This window comes from Melanerpes formicivorus, unplaced genomic scaffold, assembly GCF_026170545.1.
Source record: "Melanerpes formicivorus ecotype bairdi unplaced genomic scaffold, bMelFor1.0.p_v2 SCAF_8, whole genome shotgun sequence".
NCBI lineage: Eukaryota > Metazoa > Chordata > Aves > Piciformes > Picidae > Melanerpes > Melanerpes formicivorus.
Genome location: NW_027142360.1, coordinates 14938299 through 14953512, shown reverse-complemented (window position 1 = coordinate 14953512; position 15214 = coordinate 14938299). Strand labels below are relative to the sequence as shown.

General features: G+C 43.7%; 1 protein-coding gene across 3 annotated transcripts in view; it reads right to left on the bottom strand.

Moving 5' to 3' along the window:
- The window catches only part of CHPT1 (choline phosphotransferase 1), a 21734-nt gene extending 6520 nt beyond the window's left edge, over positions 1-15214 (bottom strand). For all 3 annotated transcript variants that reach the window (XM_068142250.1, XM_068142248.1, XM_068142249.1), the window contains exons 1-4: positions 14759-15214; positions 5885-6032; positions 4750-4891; positions 1240-1324 (exon numbers count right to left, since the gene is read on the bottom strand). In XM_068142250.1, the coding sequence (XP_067998351.1) occupies positions 1240-1324; positions 4750-4891; positions 5885-6032; positions 14759-15214 (831 nt within the window). The remainder of the gene's footprint in view (positions 1-1239; positions 1325-4749; positions 4892-5884; positions 6033-14758) is intronic.

Sequence of the window (15214 nt, the reverse complement as noted above, 5' to 3'; positions counted from 1 at the left end):
CCTACTTTATTCTTCCAATATGAATATAAGCTGCGGGGGGGGAGGAAGGAAAAAAGAAAAAGTGTCTTGCAGGATGGGGAAGTGAAAAGAAAATAGCTAAACATTTCTTAATTGCTGAGTAAACTCATTAATTTATTTGAATTAGCTGGTAATTTAGAATTAATTTGTATTGTTTATCAATAGCATAGAATGATCTCAGCTCCTCCATGTACTGTAACCAAGCAGAACTATACATTTCTGAGTAAAGACCCTAGAAGGATCCCATCCACCAAAGTGCATCTCTGAAGATCAGAATACAAGCCAGAGACAGGAAAACAGCTTGGGTCAGAAAAGAATTCTTTACATATGGATATTTACATTTAAGTTGTCTCTGACTTAACTGTTAAAAATCAGTACATCTCCATTGGCATGTAAATAGGGATTACCCAACCAAAATATGGATTACTTAACCCCTAACTTCATCCCATGGTTTTGTTAAAGATTTCATATTTAAATTTTAAAATAAGGCATCCTAGGAATCATAGTATCATTCAGGGTTGGAAAGAACCAGAAGGATCATCCAGTTCCAACCCCCCTGCCATGGGCAGGGACACCCCACACTAGATCAGCCTGGCCAGAGCCTCGTCCAGCCTGGTCTTAAACACCTCCAGGGACGGGGCCTCGACCACCTCCCTGGACAACCCCTTCCAGGGTTTCACCACTCTCATGGTGAAGAACCTCCTCCTCACATCCAGCCTGAATCTCCCCACCTCCAGCTTCATTCCATTCCCCCTAGTCCTATCACTACCTGAGATCCTGAGAAGTCCTTCCCCAGCCTTCCTGTAGGCCCCCTTCAGATACTGGAAGGCCACAACTAGGTCACCTGGGAGCCTTCTCTTCTGCAGACTGCTTCTGCTTAACAAAAGTGTATGTCTTACAATAAAACATACAGAACAAATTAAAACAAAATTGGTTTGTTAAAGCTTAAGTATATGCAGAGTATTTGTTTCAGATCAGAAGTTCCTATGTGGCAGATGGAGTCTTTTTCCCAAGTTTGTGCACAGGAAGTCACACCATTATACCAAAATTAACTACAACATAAAGATAACCTACATTTGGACAGGAAGCTAAAATACAACATTGGACAACTAGTAGGCATTGATGGTACTTGCACAGGATAGATTCCAATACCAGAGGAACACTGAATACTTAACAGGAACTGAACATTCATCAGGAAGTCTACAAACTTAAAACACTTACCTGATAGTCCCATACTGCTGTTCCACCATATGCAGATATCAAGAGCAGCATCGTTATGGCTATCTGAACTTCAGTTACATCAATTCTACAGAGAAAAAAAAAAAGGGAGACTTAGTTAAAGAAAAGGTTTTTTGTTCTTAGTGTAAGGCAGTGGGGTGGGGAGGGAATAAAAACCTTATCGCCTTAAAATACTTCAAATTACATCAATGCATATAGAATGATTTTCCTTGACTGAGGAGGTTACTCTATACGGAGCAGATCTTTGGCTGAGATTGAATATTAAATCTGTACTCCTTATCTAGAGCAAGCTACATAGAACTTTAATAGGGGGGGGGGGAAATATGTTGGTAATTATTTGAAAATTTAATATACATTTACAGACTTGTTGATATATAAGTATCAAATCAAAGTTTAAGGCAAGCCCACAGTAAATGCAACCAAATATTTCCATTTAAAAACATATATGAAAGTATGAACTGTGGAGAGGAGACTAGGACAGAAGGGATTTCTTTAGGCCATCGTACCACGAGAACTTGACAGATAACAGCCTGCAAAACATGAGGGCAGTATTTTGAGGACTGAGTCAGTGGATTGCTAAGCAGCTGTCCTGATTCAGAGGACATATAATTGATATCTTGCTTTTTTCCATTAAAATATTTTACAACCAGGTGGCTTTGTACACCCTCTGAAGTCTAAACACTATTTCCACCTTTATTTCCCCCCCTCAGACAAGACAGCTAACTCTTTATTACTGTGTTTGATCAATGAAATGTTTTGAGAAGACCTGAATCTATTTTAAAAAGTGAAGAGAATTTTCCATGAGAAATTTTTCTTTTAATTGCACTTTATAAAAATCTTTACAGTAAAAAACGTAGCTGTGTCCATCTAAACTTAACTTTATGTTACCCAAGGTTTTGAGACAGGTACCTGATCTTTGTACTGAAGTTACTAGGAAACAGCGATAATGAATGTTTGAAATACATTTCTTTAAGCTGTTAGAACAAAGTTGCTGGTTTTAAAGAATGACAACCAAAGTCAACAAGCATTGTTACTTGCTGAGCACGTGAACTGTTTGCACAGGAAACTCTATTTTCATAGGCAGATAGCAATCAGCTCTCGGTTAATGGAAAACATTTATCTGACTTGGATAATCACAGTAACATTAAAGTCTCTTCTTTCATTGGAAAGATAGTGATAAAATATGCCTTGTTTCATCACAAGCTTCAGACTCTTAGTCTCAGAAAAGTCAAAGTTTAAGCTGCAACTAGATGATATGCTGAGGTGCTTGACATAGCTGAAAGCCGTTGGAATGGGAGGTACTCCCCTCCGTGCACTGTGGTGCCCTCTCACTTGTACTAGCTGTAAGGTGAAGCAGTTCAGCTTACTAGCCTTGTGTAGGCTTTTAATCTTCTGCCTGGCTTGGCTTGAAGTCAAGAGACAGAGTCTGTGCAGGGCAGAAACAAGACAGTGGTGCTGGGAGTGGGCTCTTCACTCTACTGAGGATGAAGTGCTGCATCTGCCCAGTCACGGCTGTAGCTGCACCAACTGAACTTTTCAGTTAAGTCATGCAAAAGCATCTGTATGCAAGTGCAAGCTTTCAGAGTTTGCACTCTGTACTAAAACCTAGACTTTTGTTGTTGCTGGTGGTGGGAGGAGGCTTGAAGTTGAGTCACTACACGTGCCAAAGTTCAGTACTCAGTTTTACAGAGGCTCAGATTGTTGGTTGCAACATAACCAAGCCAGAATCCCAAGATTTTCATAAGGCACTGTGCAGTATTCTACATAATGTGACAGTGGCACAGTACCAAGGTGCTTTGATCCTTCCTGGCCATCAGCATTAGGACTCTCTCATCTGTCATTTGACTTCCAAAATGCTGCTAATTCTGGAACAGCAGCAGTGAAAGCAGTATGCATCATCATACTGAGAACAATATACTGCATGCCTTCATTTAGACTCTCACATTTATGCTTAAAAGAAATAAAAACATAAGCCTTAAAAAAACTCTAACCTGTTTTCACTAAACAGAACTAAGTTACCTTGGAGAAGAGTTGTGTCTATTTAACTTCCAACAGGAAGCATGAAATACCAGATCATTACAAACTGTATTCTGTATTTACACAGAAACCATTGACATTTTCATGTGGTACAGGAGTCTCAGTGCCTTCTTGATGTGGGGAAATCAGCCTCATAAAAACATCCTCTGAAGAAAATCATATGTGCAAAACCCCAGAGCTCATGGCATAGTCTATCTCCCTTCAGTGTAATCCAAATTAAATTATCCCCTTCTAGCCACCACTTTAAAGCATCTATTTTTGCTTACAGCACAGATTGTTCTTTTAAAAAAGCAGGATGGGTAGCAGGCAGAAGAGCTATAGTTTGTGTGGTAAAATGCATTATCAGCAAAATAAAAGAGCTCTTAGCATTACCACAGAGGCAGCTTTACTTTAACACAGACATTGAACAGTATGCAAGGATAGCTGATCACCAAGCCTTTGTGCCCAGTGATGCTCAGATTTGCTAAGGTGCTTCTTGCAGGTCAGAGCTGAGTAGGAAGAAATAGAGGTGACTTAGCAAGTGACTACAATTAGTAGGATAGCCTTCATCTGTCACATACTTCCAACTTTGCTGTTACAGAAATCTCTGATCCTTTCTTCTTCATTACTAAATCATTACTGAAGTGCATCTCATTTAAAAAAACGGCAAAAGCCCATGGCTAGGTGCCACCACAGCTGTGAGAGGGTGCAGCAGTCCCACTCCATTAGGAATTACATTGAAATTGGTATTTTCTACGTGAATATCATGACTACTCTTCCTACACTGCAGTGAGAACAGCTGCAGTCACAAACAGCATCCCACCAATTTCTAGAACAGTGACCGCAAAACCTAAAGGACATTAAAGGCAGCATGAGCCAGATTAAAAGCAAAGCCCTTGCATAAACCTGGGGCAATTCTTCAAGCACTGCTATAGCACTGTGGAACTCACTGCCAAAGGATGCACTGGAAGCAGAGTGTTCATTTCAATTATCTCTAAAAATGCATGTAGTTCAGAGTACCCTGGGCTGGAACTGTTCTGTTGCTGGCAGGTTACTAAGGAAGGGGTACTGTAGATGCTTGCTCTGTCCCTGATTCCTGCTTAAGCTTGTTTATATTGCAGGCAAGACCCCTCTGAGCATGCACACTGCTTGTATGGGTTCTGAGAACAAATTTGCAGATAAAAGAGCCAGAGATGCAAACAAAGCACATACAGCTAAAATCAGCTGCTAAGAAAACAAGTCCTCTATTCCTCATTATGCAGGGGTTTAAAGGTTTTGCCAGATAAAACACAAGTATGCTAGGGGAGAAGGATGATGAGGAAGAGGGTAAGAGGAAGACAGAGCAAGGGAAAAACAACCAACCAACCAACCAAAAAAAAACAAACCAAAACAAACAAACAAAAACAAGAAAGGGAAATCAAGTAGCTAACAGTTACAGACATTAAGCCACACGTTCTTCTAACAATACCTACTTACTTTCCAAACCTTAGTATGCCTGATACATATGTCTGCCAGTGAGCAGAATAGAACATGAACAGTCCCACAAAACAACAGAAAAATAACCAGTCAGGATTTGTTCCTAGTCGGATTGCTATGCAGGATCCAAGGACAACAAAAACTGAAAAGCAGAAATGAACAGGTTAGTCATACACCCTCTTCTTGCAGCTGAAGAGAAAAAATAATTACAAAAAAATCACAAGGCATTTGACATCACTGTAACAAAGTAATTACATGACTGATAATTTACTGCATAGCTAACCTCTGGGACAATCCTGGCAGCAGCTACCAAAGCACAGGAATCCTCTTCTTCCAAGCAAGGGCCCTGCCTTCTAGCCTACAGTGGTTATTCTCCTTTCTTCTGGCCTTCTCATCTCATGTCTCCCACATACACTGACAGCTTTATCAAAAGGGCTCAGCTCAGAGAGGCTGGTAGTCACACTCCTCAGGGAGGCAGGCCATAAAAAATGAGCTTCCAGTGTTCCAGCCATTAAGCTTTTGTAGAAGTAAAGGCACTGCCACCAACAGCAGCTAAGTTATAGAAAGCGAAACTGAGGACCGCAACTTTTAAGCTCATCTGTCTAAGGAATACAAGTTACCCTTCTCCTCAGTGCCAGGCTGAATGCCTTATTACCAAGATTGTATTTGGGCACCTCCTTCCTAAAGCAGAATCCTTAGATTTACATGCCAGCATCAGTTTTTTAGGTCCTTACAAACCTTTATTTGGCATCACCTGTACCCTACTGGAAAACATAGGCTATGCATAGTGAAGAATAAACATGCTTTTAGGGAATTCTCTGTTCTGTTCACCACCTAGCTCATTCAAAGAGCACTGTTTGTGAAGATGCACAGTATGATCAGAACATGTTATCCAATATCTGCTAAAAGTACTTGTCAAACATCCTCCCTGGTCAGGACGCAAAGGTCAGGGGTCAGCCTTGGCTGCAGTGACCTGAAGACTGTGAATTTACCCTAAAAGAGAATATGCTGACCCTGCTCTGAGAAAGGGGTTGGACTAGATGATCTCCAGTGGTCCTTTCCAGCTTCAACAAATCTGTGACTAATCAGGTCCTCTTTTTAAAACTAGGATGGGTTAACAGTAGGATAGGTCTACCTGTGGAAATCGAGTCGCAGCCATGATCAAAGAGTTCTCCTAGAGGAGAACTACTGTTTGTCCTTCTGGCTTGCTTCCCATCGATGGCATCCAGGGACTGGTAGATAAAAAGTCCTAATGCACCCAGGATGTATGCCCAAAAAGGTGCCTGAAAGAGATTCACATGTAAAGTCACTAGGCAGTTCCCAATTTCTTAGGTGATAACCTGTTTTGTTAAAGTTAAAATATTGTTCATCACAAAATTGTGCTATGAGCTAATGGATAAACAAAATTCCTTATGCTAGTGTCTACATGAATAGTAGTAACTACTGTAAGGAACTACTCTAGATAGACCAGTGAAATGTAGCTCCTTCCACTTAGTTGAAAAAAAACCCAATAAACAACTTTTAACCTCTCTTCTGCATCAACTGACTTATTTTCCCACCTTAAACCCACAGTATTCTCTAGTTGTTTATATTCTTTGTGCTGAAAAATGTTATGAAACTACAACTTACCTATAAAAAAGAAAATACTAGCAAGGCACTTACTAAAGTTCTTCACAGTTTATGTGACAGACACTTAGATGATTTGCTGAGATTTACAACACACAGATATAAACCCCATTACACTGTACTAAAGAAAAGACATCAGCTTTCAGGGGAAGATTTTTTTCCTACCTACAAAAATTGACTACACAGGCACTCTGGACACGGGTATGAAGAAATTAAGTCATTCCCTAAATATGAAGGAGCAACTATCTACTTAATATAGACTATCAGTTTCAAAGCAAGCTGTGAATCACTCACATTAACACCAGTCTTAGGTTCAAAGGAACTGTCCTACAGTAGTACCTTTCATATGCACAATCAGTATGTCATTGTGTAAGTAAGTAACATTTTTGCCTCAAGTAGTTTCCAGTGGTATCCTTAATATTTAGAAGCACTGTTCATAAAAAGAGAGTTCAAGTTAGGTATAAATGCTGGAAATGCAACTTGCAGGTTAAACAAGTGAACAGCCACAGGCAGTCACACAGATGAATCCTTTCCCACTCCCAGGTAAGGGACAGCTGCTCTGACTCCCCACCCCTCCAATTCCTCTCCTGCAGCACAAATAGACCAATACAATTACATTTATTTCCTCAGTCCACTAAAGATTATTAAGCAGATTTAAACACCAGATCTAATTTCAGTGCACTCCACTGCAGGTGGTAAGTCTAGATTTGTATGTACAGAGAAATCTAAAAAACACAGAATTCTTCAGAAGTGGCAAGGCCATTTTTCACCTTAATAAAAAAAAAACTAAGAAAAATATTAATCTCAGGTTATGCTGGAAGCCTTGAGCACATGAAAAGTAGATAGTCTTATTCCTGTGCATGTTAAACATACTGGTATCTAAAAACCTCCCCTAAGATCACACTATAGAAATCCAGGTCACATGATGGCAGCAATACATTTGATGTGCATTCACACACCCCCTCCACTGTGGGGCACATCACCAACTGAGTCAAATGCCAGAGTGTGGGCAGTTTCTTATTTAACTGGATCATTTCCACTATTGATAATGCCAGTCAGGAACAGAAACCTGCTATAGCATACGTTTTTATCATTAGCCATAACACTGTATGTTGTTTGCATTAGCTCCTCCTGGGACAAATCCTTGGATTCCAAAATAAAATTAGCTCTACTCCTTGACCATCTGGAAAGGGACGGAGAGTTTTCATCCCCTACCCAGTAAGGATCCCCTGTATCCATTAACACCTGTAGCAGATGCACTTGTATCCCAGCAGCTGTGGGGAAGAAAGCAGGATTCTAGTATGAACAAGGGAAGAGGTGTCTGAGAGAGTTTAGAGACACAAGCCCTATGAGGAGAGGCTGAGGGAGCTGGCGTTGCTCAGCCTGGAGAAGAGGAGACTCAGGGGTGACCTTATCAGGCGGATGATGGTCTCTTCTCCCAGGCACCCAGTACCAGAACAAGAGGACACAGTCTCAGGCTGCGCCAGGGGAGGTTCAGGCTGGATGTTAGGAAGAAGTTCTATACAGAAAGAGTGATTGCGCTATGGAATGGGCTGCCTGGGGAGGTGGTGGAGTCACTGTCATTGAAGGTGTTCAGGAGGAGACTTGATGGGGTACTTGGTGCCATGGGTTAGCTGTTTGGGTGGGTTGGATTGGTTGATGGGTTGGACATGATGATCTTGAAGGTCTCTTCCAACCTGGTTTGGTTTATTCTAACTATCTGAAGCAATTCATCCCTAGGCTGTCAGTTCAAATTTAATCCAAAGCAGCAATAACCGAAGGTCACCTGTGATCAGCTATGCCTGACAGATTATATGAAGACTCCAATGTTGTCACTGACAAAATACATTCTTCCAAATCACTGAAGGTGCGTAGAGGTTTCCAAAGTTCCTAATCACCATGGACTCTCTCTGCCATCCACCCTCTCAATACAGCTACAGCTGGTGTTTCTTCCGCCTTCTCACATGCCTGACTCCGGGGATGCCCCTTGTCTTCCCACGCTAGACACAGTAGTTTGCAAATTAGAGAAGAGGGAACATTGAAAATGCTGACATGGCTGACAGACTCAGCAGAAAGGTCAGGAGGCTCCCAATAATCATCAGCTTTTCACTGATGAGGTGTTTATTATCTCTGCCCAAAGTTATATCCTGTCAAAGCAAATGCACTATTTGGCCAGAGCTAGATGCTCTTCTCACGGAACTAGAAGAAAACAAAAACCCAGTTGGGGGAGGAGATGCTTCTTTGCTCCAGTCAAAAAGGATGCCCGAAAGATGATGCAGCCCCATAATCTTGTCACACACAAAACAGGTACAGCAGGTCTGGTCATCTACTGAACCAGGAGGTGTCAAAACAAACCCATGTGCATATAGTGTTTGACAGGTATGTGTGGCATTCCTGTCCTTCAGGAAAAGGTGTAGGTTGAACAACAGTCCCTATTCTTCTGCTCCTGTGATTCCACCCCAAAGAAGAATGTGGACAGCTGCAAAGGGCTACTTGTACCACGGAGATCTCTTACCATTTATTTCAAGCAAAGCTTTCAAGCCTGGAGAGTTTAAACCCCCAAACTTTTGCAGTATTTAAAGAATCAGCCAGCCACATTTAGTCATAAGGGGGGGACAGTTTGTGTGGTCCCTCCCTGGAACAGATTCAGAATAGAGAGAATAAAGAGATACATTTTCACTGGACTCCATCTTTCCCCCAAACATAGATTATTTCCCTCACTGGTATTCATCACAAAGCACTAAGTAAACTGTGCATAGCAGAAGGGAAGGGGCTGTTTAAACTGCATTATGGCAGGGAGAAAGGACAGGGAGAGGGGAAAAAACCAACCAAACATACACACACAAAAAAAAAAATAACACCCAACAAAAAAACCTACTAATCAAATAATTATATAGTCCAAATGCACACCAGGAATTCCCTGCATTCCTTTAGCATATTCCTCTCCCCAACAAGCTCCCCCTAAGGGTTCCTAAGCATTTACCATCTTTGTGCCAAACACCCCTTTCTCCCATTCACTGCTCTGTGCTCTGTTCTTCACTCCTGTATATTGTTTGGCACTCTGCTTCACACTTCTCCTCTACTAGGCCAGGAGCTTAATGCTTCTTCCTTCACACTCTCACACCCCCATCCCAGCTGGTTTATACCAGCTCCTCCAGTTCACCCTCTTTTCTATTTCTTTATTGTCTCTCCCACAAAGCTCAGTTGTGCTTTTGCTGTTTACATAATGTCATGCCTGTAAATATCCTCTCCTCCTTCCTCCCTCTGACAGGAAAAAAAGCCTCAAGACAATTCCTTTTTCAATTTAAAAGGTGGAGGGTTAGGGTGGTGATGATGGTATTTCAATGAGATTTTTTAAGAGAAAGAAACAGAGACAGCACCTCACTAGTGTTGCTCCAAATAGTTAAATATAGAGCAAGCTGTAGTCACCTAGACTCTCCCCTGCTTTTTGATCTCTCTAGATGTATAGCTTTCTAAATAGCACATTTCAGCATGGTATGGCACCCTTTCAATACACCATTTCCTAGACTGTTCTTCAGAGCTAGCCATCACAGGCCTCTCTTCCCTCCCTCTGCTCTCTGCATGAGAACCCTTAGACCCCTGCCCATTTCCACTGCCTAAAGTGCAAATCCATAATCCACATTTTTCTCTATTCCCAATGACCTCCATGAAATTATAGACAACAGAAACAAAGGCTTTAAAAACTCAAATAAGTGAGACATGATGGAATCTATGAAGATGAGTGCCAGTAGGACAAATCTTTATCACAGGATGAAGTCTTCTCTGATCAAGTTGGGGGGGGGGGGGGGGTGTGTGTGTGTCATTGCTTACGATCCTGATGTAACTGCTATAAGATTTTTTTTAAATAGATATAAATTCAAGAGTGATAATTACTGCTAACATGAACTTCTGCCCTAAAATACTAGCTTCCCATGGTATTTGAGAGATACCTGTGACCGTGATTGAAGGATTACTAAAGCTAGGCTCCTCCATGTGCCACCATGAAGGCAGCAGGATCAGTTTCCTTTCTTAATTTTGAAAAGATGGAGAATTGGCCATTTTTCTTCCTAGTGCTGATGTAATGAAAAAAATAACATGCCAGTTTTCTCCAGAATAGGAAGGGATACAGGAGATTGATCTGCAAGGCCTAATGAAGTAACTGTAGCTACTTCAAAGAAGTCAGCTGGCAGTGGAGTTCCCTACCAGATGGGGCTTAAAACAGAAATCCTCACCTGAGAGGTGTTTTTTTTACATTCTAATGCAGCAAATACACACTGTTCATACTTGAAGACATATTTCTAGATATGTTATAATTAGCATCAAAAAATCCAAACCTAATGCAACAAACCAGAACATCAGAACTCCCCCACCACTCCAGACTGCAGTCAGTGAAGAGACTATTTCAGTCCTCCACAGAACATGAAATGTGCGGGTAGCATCCTCCCTACCACAACACCTGGTGCAGCAGTCCCATAGAACAGTGATCTATAGAAATAATGTAAGTTACATAGGGTTAGAAAACTGGACAAGCATTCTATGAAGATCTACACATAGATTTTATTAGAATAAACCAAACCAGGTTGGAAGAGACCTTCAAGATCATCATGTCCAACCCATCAACCAGTCCAACCCACCCAAACAGCTAACCCATGGCACCAAGCACCCCATCAAGTCTCCTCCTGAACACCTCCAATGACGGCAACTCCACCACCTCCCTGGGCAGCCCATTCCAATGGGCAATCACTCTCTGTATAGAACTTCTTCCTAACATCCAAACTAAACCTCCCCTGGCACAGCCTGAGACTGTGTCCTCTTGTTCTGGTACTGGGTGCCTGGGAGAAGAGACCATCATCCGCCTGTCTACAACCTCCCTTCAGGTAGTTGTAGAGAGTGATAAGGTCACCCCTGAGTCTCCTCTTCTCCAGGCTAAGCAGCCCCAGCTCCCTCAGTCTTTCCTCATAGGGCTTGTGTTCCAAACCCCTCACCAACTTTGTTGCTCTTCTCTGGACTCGTTCCAGCAAGTCAACATCCTTCCTAAACTGAGGAGCCCAGAACTGGACACAGTACTCGAGGTGTGGCCTAACCAGTGCAGTGTACAGGGGCAGAATGACCTCCCTGCTCCTGCTGGCCACACTGTTCCTGATGCAGGCCAGGATGCCATTGGCCCTCTTGGCTGCCTGGGCACACTGCAGGCTCATGTTCAGCAACAGAGCTTCAGGGGTGCAGTCTGCTAACGGCTTAGCTACAAATAAGAAGGCTTATGTTACAATGTGCATTTACAGGAGTCAGTGATGTTCCTACTAGAAAAGAAGACATTACTGAAGCAGGCAATATTTTATAAAGCCAAAACATATCATGCCAGTCAGTAACAAACTGGCTTTTAGTGGCTACTGATGCTGATGAAGATAAAATCAATAGTGTATTAGGTAATAATGGCTACAGAGTAAGAGAACAAGGGAGCATTGTATCTGTTTAGACATTAATTGCATTGTATTTGGAGAAAGTATTATTAAATTGTGGAATTTGCTACAAAATCATGTGGTGGAAGAAGTCTATGGCGAAATATCTCCATCAGTTCCTGTTCTAGCAAATAAACTAAGTAGAACCCCTTGCTGCAAAAACTCCTAAACCAGTCTTTTTTTGGCAGCTGGAAGGATATAGCAGCAGCTACTCTCTGAAGGATTTCATCTGGCAGTCTTACTTGTTTTGGATCATTTACACAAGTATCAAGAGTTCATGCTTTTCAATAAAAGACTAGTAGATTTATCCTATTTATCCAACTACCTGAAGGCAGGTTGGAGCCAGGTGAGGGTTGGTCTCTTCTCCCAGGCACCTAGCACCAGAACAAGAGGACACAGTCTCAAGCTGCACCAGGGGAGGTTTAGGCTAGATGTTAGGAAGAAGTTCTTGATAGAAAGAGTGGCCATTGGAATGGGCTGCCCAGGGAGGTGGTGGACTCATCATCACTGGAGGTGTTTGGGAAGAGACTTGATGGGGTGCTTGATGCCATGGTTTAGTTGATTAGATAGTGTTGGATGATAGGTTGGACTCGATCTCAAAGGTCTCTTCCAACCTGGTTAATTCTATTCTATTTATTCTATTAAGATTGGTTAAAAATATTCAATTGGAAAACCACCAAGCACACAACCAGCCACACAAACCAACTCATAAAAAAACCCTAACACCAAAAACCAAAACCTGCTTCTTACTTTATCTGAGTCTTCTATACAGTGCTCCTGCACTTCCACAAGGAGAATATAACAAGCTCTCGCTAGTCTATCAGGACTCATTTATCAATGGAAGAGGTGGCTTGGCAGTATAGACAGGTGATGTTGAAGTGCACTATGCTGTTAGATCAGTCAGGGATTCAATCACCTTTAAACATTTTCAGTTCCACCTTCCTCCCAGCCCTTCCAGTCTACACAGCTAAGTAAAAAGTACAAAGCAGATACTAGAACAGTATGTGTAGCACCTGCTTAGTGTTCCAACAGTTTTAGCTTTTTAAAAGGACCAGCCAAACCATGGCTTTAGTGGAAGGCAATCTGAAACAAGCAGAAGAGAAGTAATGATGCCCTAAGTGATGAAGCAAGAAAAAGTGAGGGCTACTGTCACAGCACAGAGGCAACAAAAAAATGCAACAGGATAAGGAGTGTGGCATTACAGTACACATTTATAAAGGATATGCTGAGATCTGAACAAAGAAGGTCAGTCCAAACTGTAGATTCTTATACAATTCAGCTTCCACAATTAAAAGTACCCACAGTAAAGTTCATAAAACTCAACTTGAGCTTTCTCAGAAGGAATAATTACCTGGATGTCTGCAGCACCACCTTTTTCTTTTTGTACAGGAGACCACAGGGGTCAAAACCAACTGAAAATTCAGTTTCTGCACTTTCTCCAATTTATTTTCTGAACAACAGAGGAAAAGCTAAAATAAACATCCAGACACAGAGCTGGCACATAACTGATACCTACATCACAAAACTAAGCTGAATGTAGCAGCTCCACAAGCATTTTAATTCTGGAAGTGCCACTAGAAGACATCTGTAGTTTCCAACCATTCACTCTCATTTATAGCCTCCCTTCTACAGCCTGCAGGGAAGTGACTAGGGTGAGATCAAAACAAAGTTAACTTGGATCCGGATCCATTTCCTGGTACAAACATCTCTGCTAACACAAAGGAACTGGAGAAAAAGAAGGGCTCTTCTGTCCACAAGGACACTCAAAGTACATAGAAGTTATTAAGAAACCCCAGTCAAGCTGCCACCTCTGCTGTTAGGATTTAAGCCTATCAGAATGCAAGAAAAACAACAGCCACCCTTCAAGATATTTTACCTACACAAAGCAATTTTCTTGATAGTTCACACCCTAACTACCATGAAGACTCTGCACTGGGAAACCGGTTAACAGCCTGGCAAGCTCCAACAGAGCTCTTTAAACTCTCAGAGGCAACCCAGTTTAAGTGACAGCAGCATCAGCCCATGTTAACAAGTCTGTTTTGCCTTCAGAAGCTAAAGCCATTAAATGTTTCCCATGTGAGGATGGGAAGCATTCCAGTTACTGTCAGATAAAGTACCTGCTACTTAATTGAACCTCAATTCTGAGCTCTTGGATGCTAAAGTAGCCAGCTCTGCCGTGTTCCTGGTCACACCCTGTACCCTCTACTGGGCACCCTAAGGCTTCCTCTTGAAAAGGGAGTTGGCAGTTTACATCTCCTTCCCAGCAAGCTGGCCGAGCAGAGGCACATGTGTGGGCTGTAAAACGGCTCCTGGAGGAGGCTGGGGTCCCATGCACTTCTGTGAGCCCAGCTACAATCTTGTTCCGCAGAATGTGGTGCAGGCCAAGCACCCAATCAAAGCTCCAGCCCCAAGGGATGCTCTGGTCAATGAAGGCCAAGGGAGGAGAGGTGGGCCCGCTGAAACTTGCCTTTTTAACGTCATCGCCCCCAAACATTTCACTATTCAAATCTCAACGCCCATCTGCAACTTGACCCCTACTACTCCAAGGCGTCACTCCCGCATCCCCACTCCCTTGATTTCTCAGGGCAAACCCACAACGCTACCTTAGCCCTCCTTCCCTCTCACGGGAAGGGCCACGATTACCGCGGTGGAGCCACAAGTGGCAGGGCACCGCACCCTGCCGTGGGCACGGGCCCGTACGCTCCAGGTACTGTCAGGAGGTTGCGGAGCGGCTCCCCCACACCCTGCCGCCCGGAGCCGAACTGCGGCACCCGCAGGGCAGAGTAGCACAGGGGCCCTGCGGGGCGTCGGCCGGGACGAGACCACCGTGCTGAGGCGAGGCAGCGCTAGGAGAAGGCTGTGGCAGGCGGGGGAGAGGGTCAAGCTCTAACGGAGAGGCGGCGGCGAGCCGTGGCGGGCGGTACCTGCTCGGTGGCGCTGGGACAGCAGGCGATGAGCGGCAGCGCCGTCAAGCAGTTCAGCAGGAGGCCGCTCAGGGTGATGGCGTTGGGGGCCAGCCCCAGCGGGACCTGCTCCACCAGCCAGGCCCAGTAGGGCTGCAACCACGGCTCCAATAGCGAGCGCCCAGCCGCGCTGTAGCGATGCTGCTCCAGGCGCTTTAGCTGCGCCGGGCTGAGGGGCGCGGGCAAAGCCCAGGGCACGGCCATGCCGCCCCGCCGCGGGGGCCGCCGCTCGCCGCGCGCCAGATGGGACCCAGGGTCAGACCTCCGCCGTTCGGGGCGGAGCTGAGTTGAGGGCAGCGGCGGGAGGCGGAAGAGGCCGACGCCCAGTGGCGGCTTGACTGGAGCGGAGCCAGCGCCCCTGCAACAGCTAACGCAGGGCGAGTCTCCTGGTCCCCAGACAGCTGTTCGTTCCTTCAT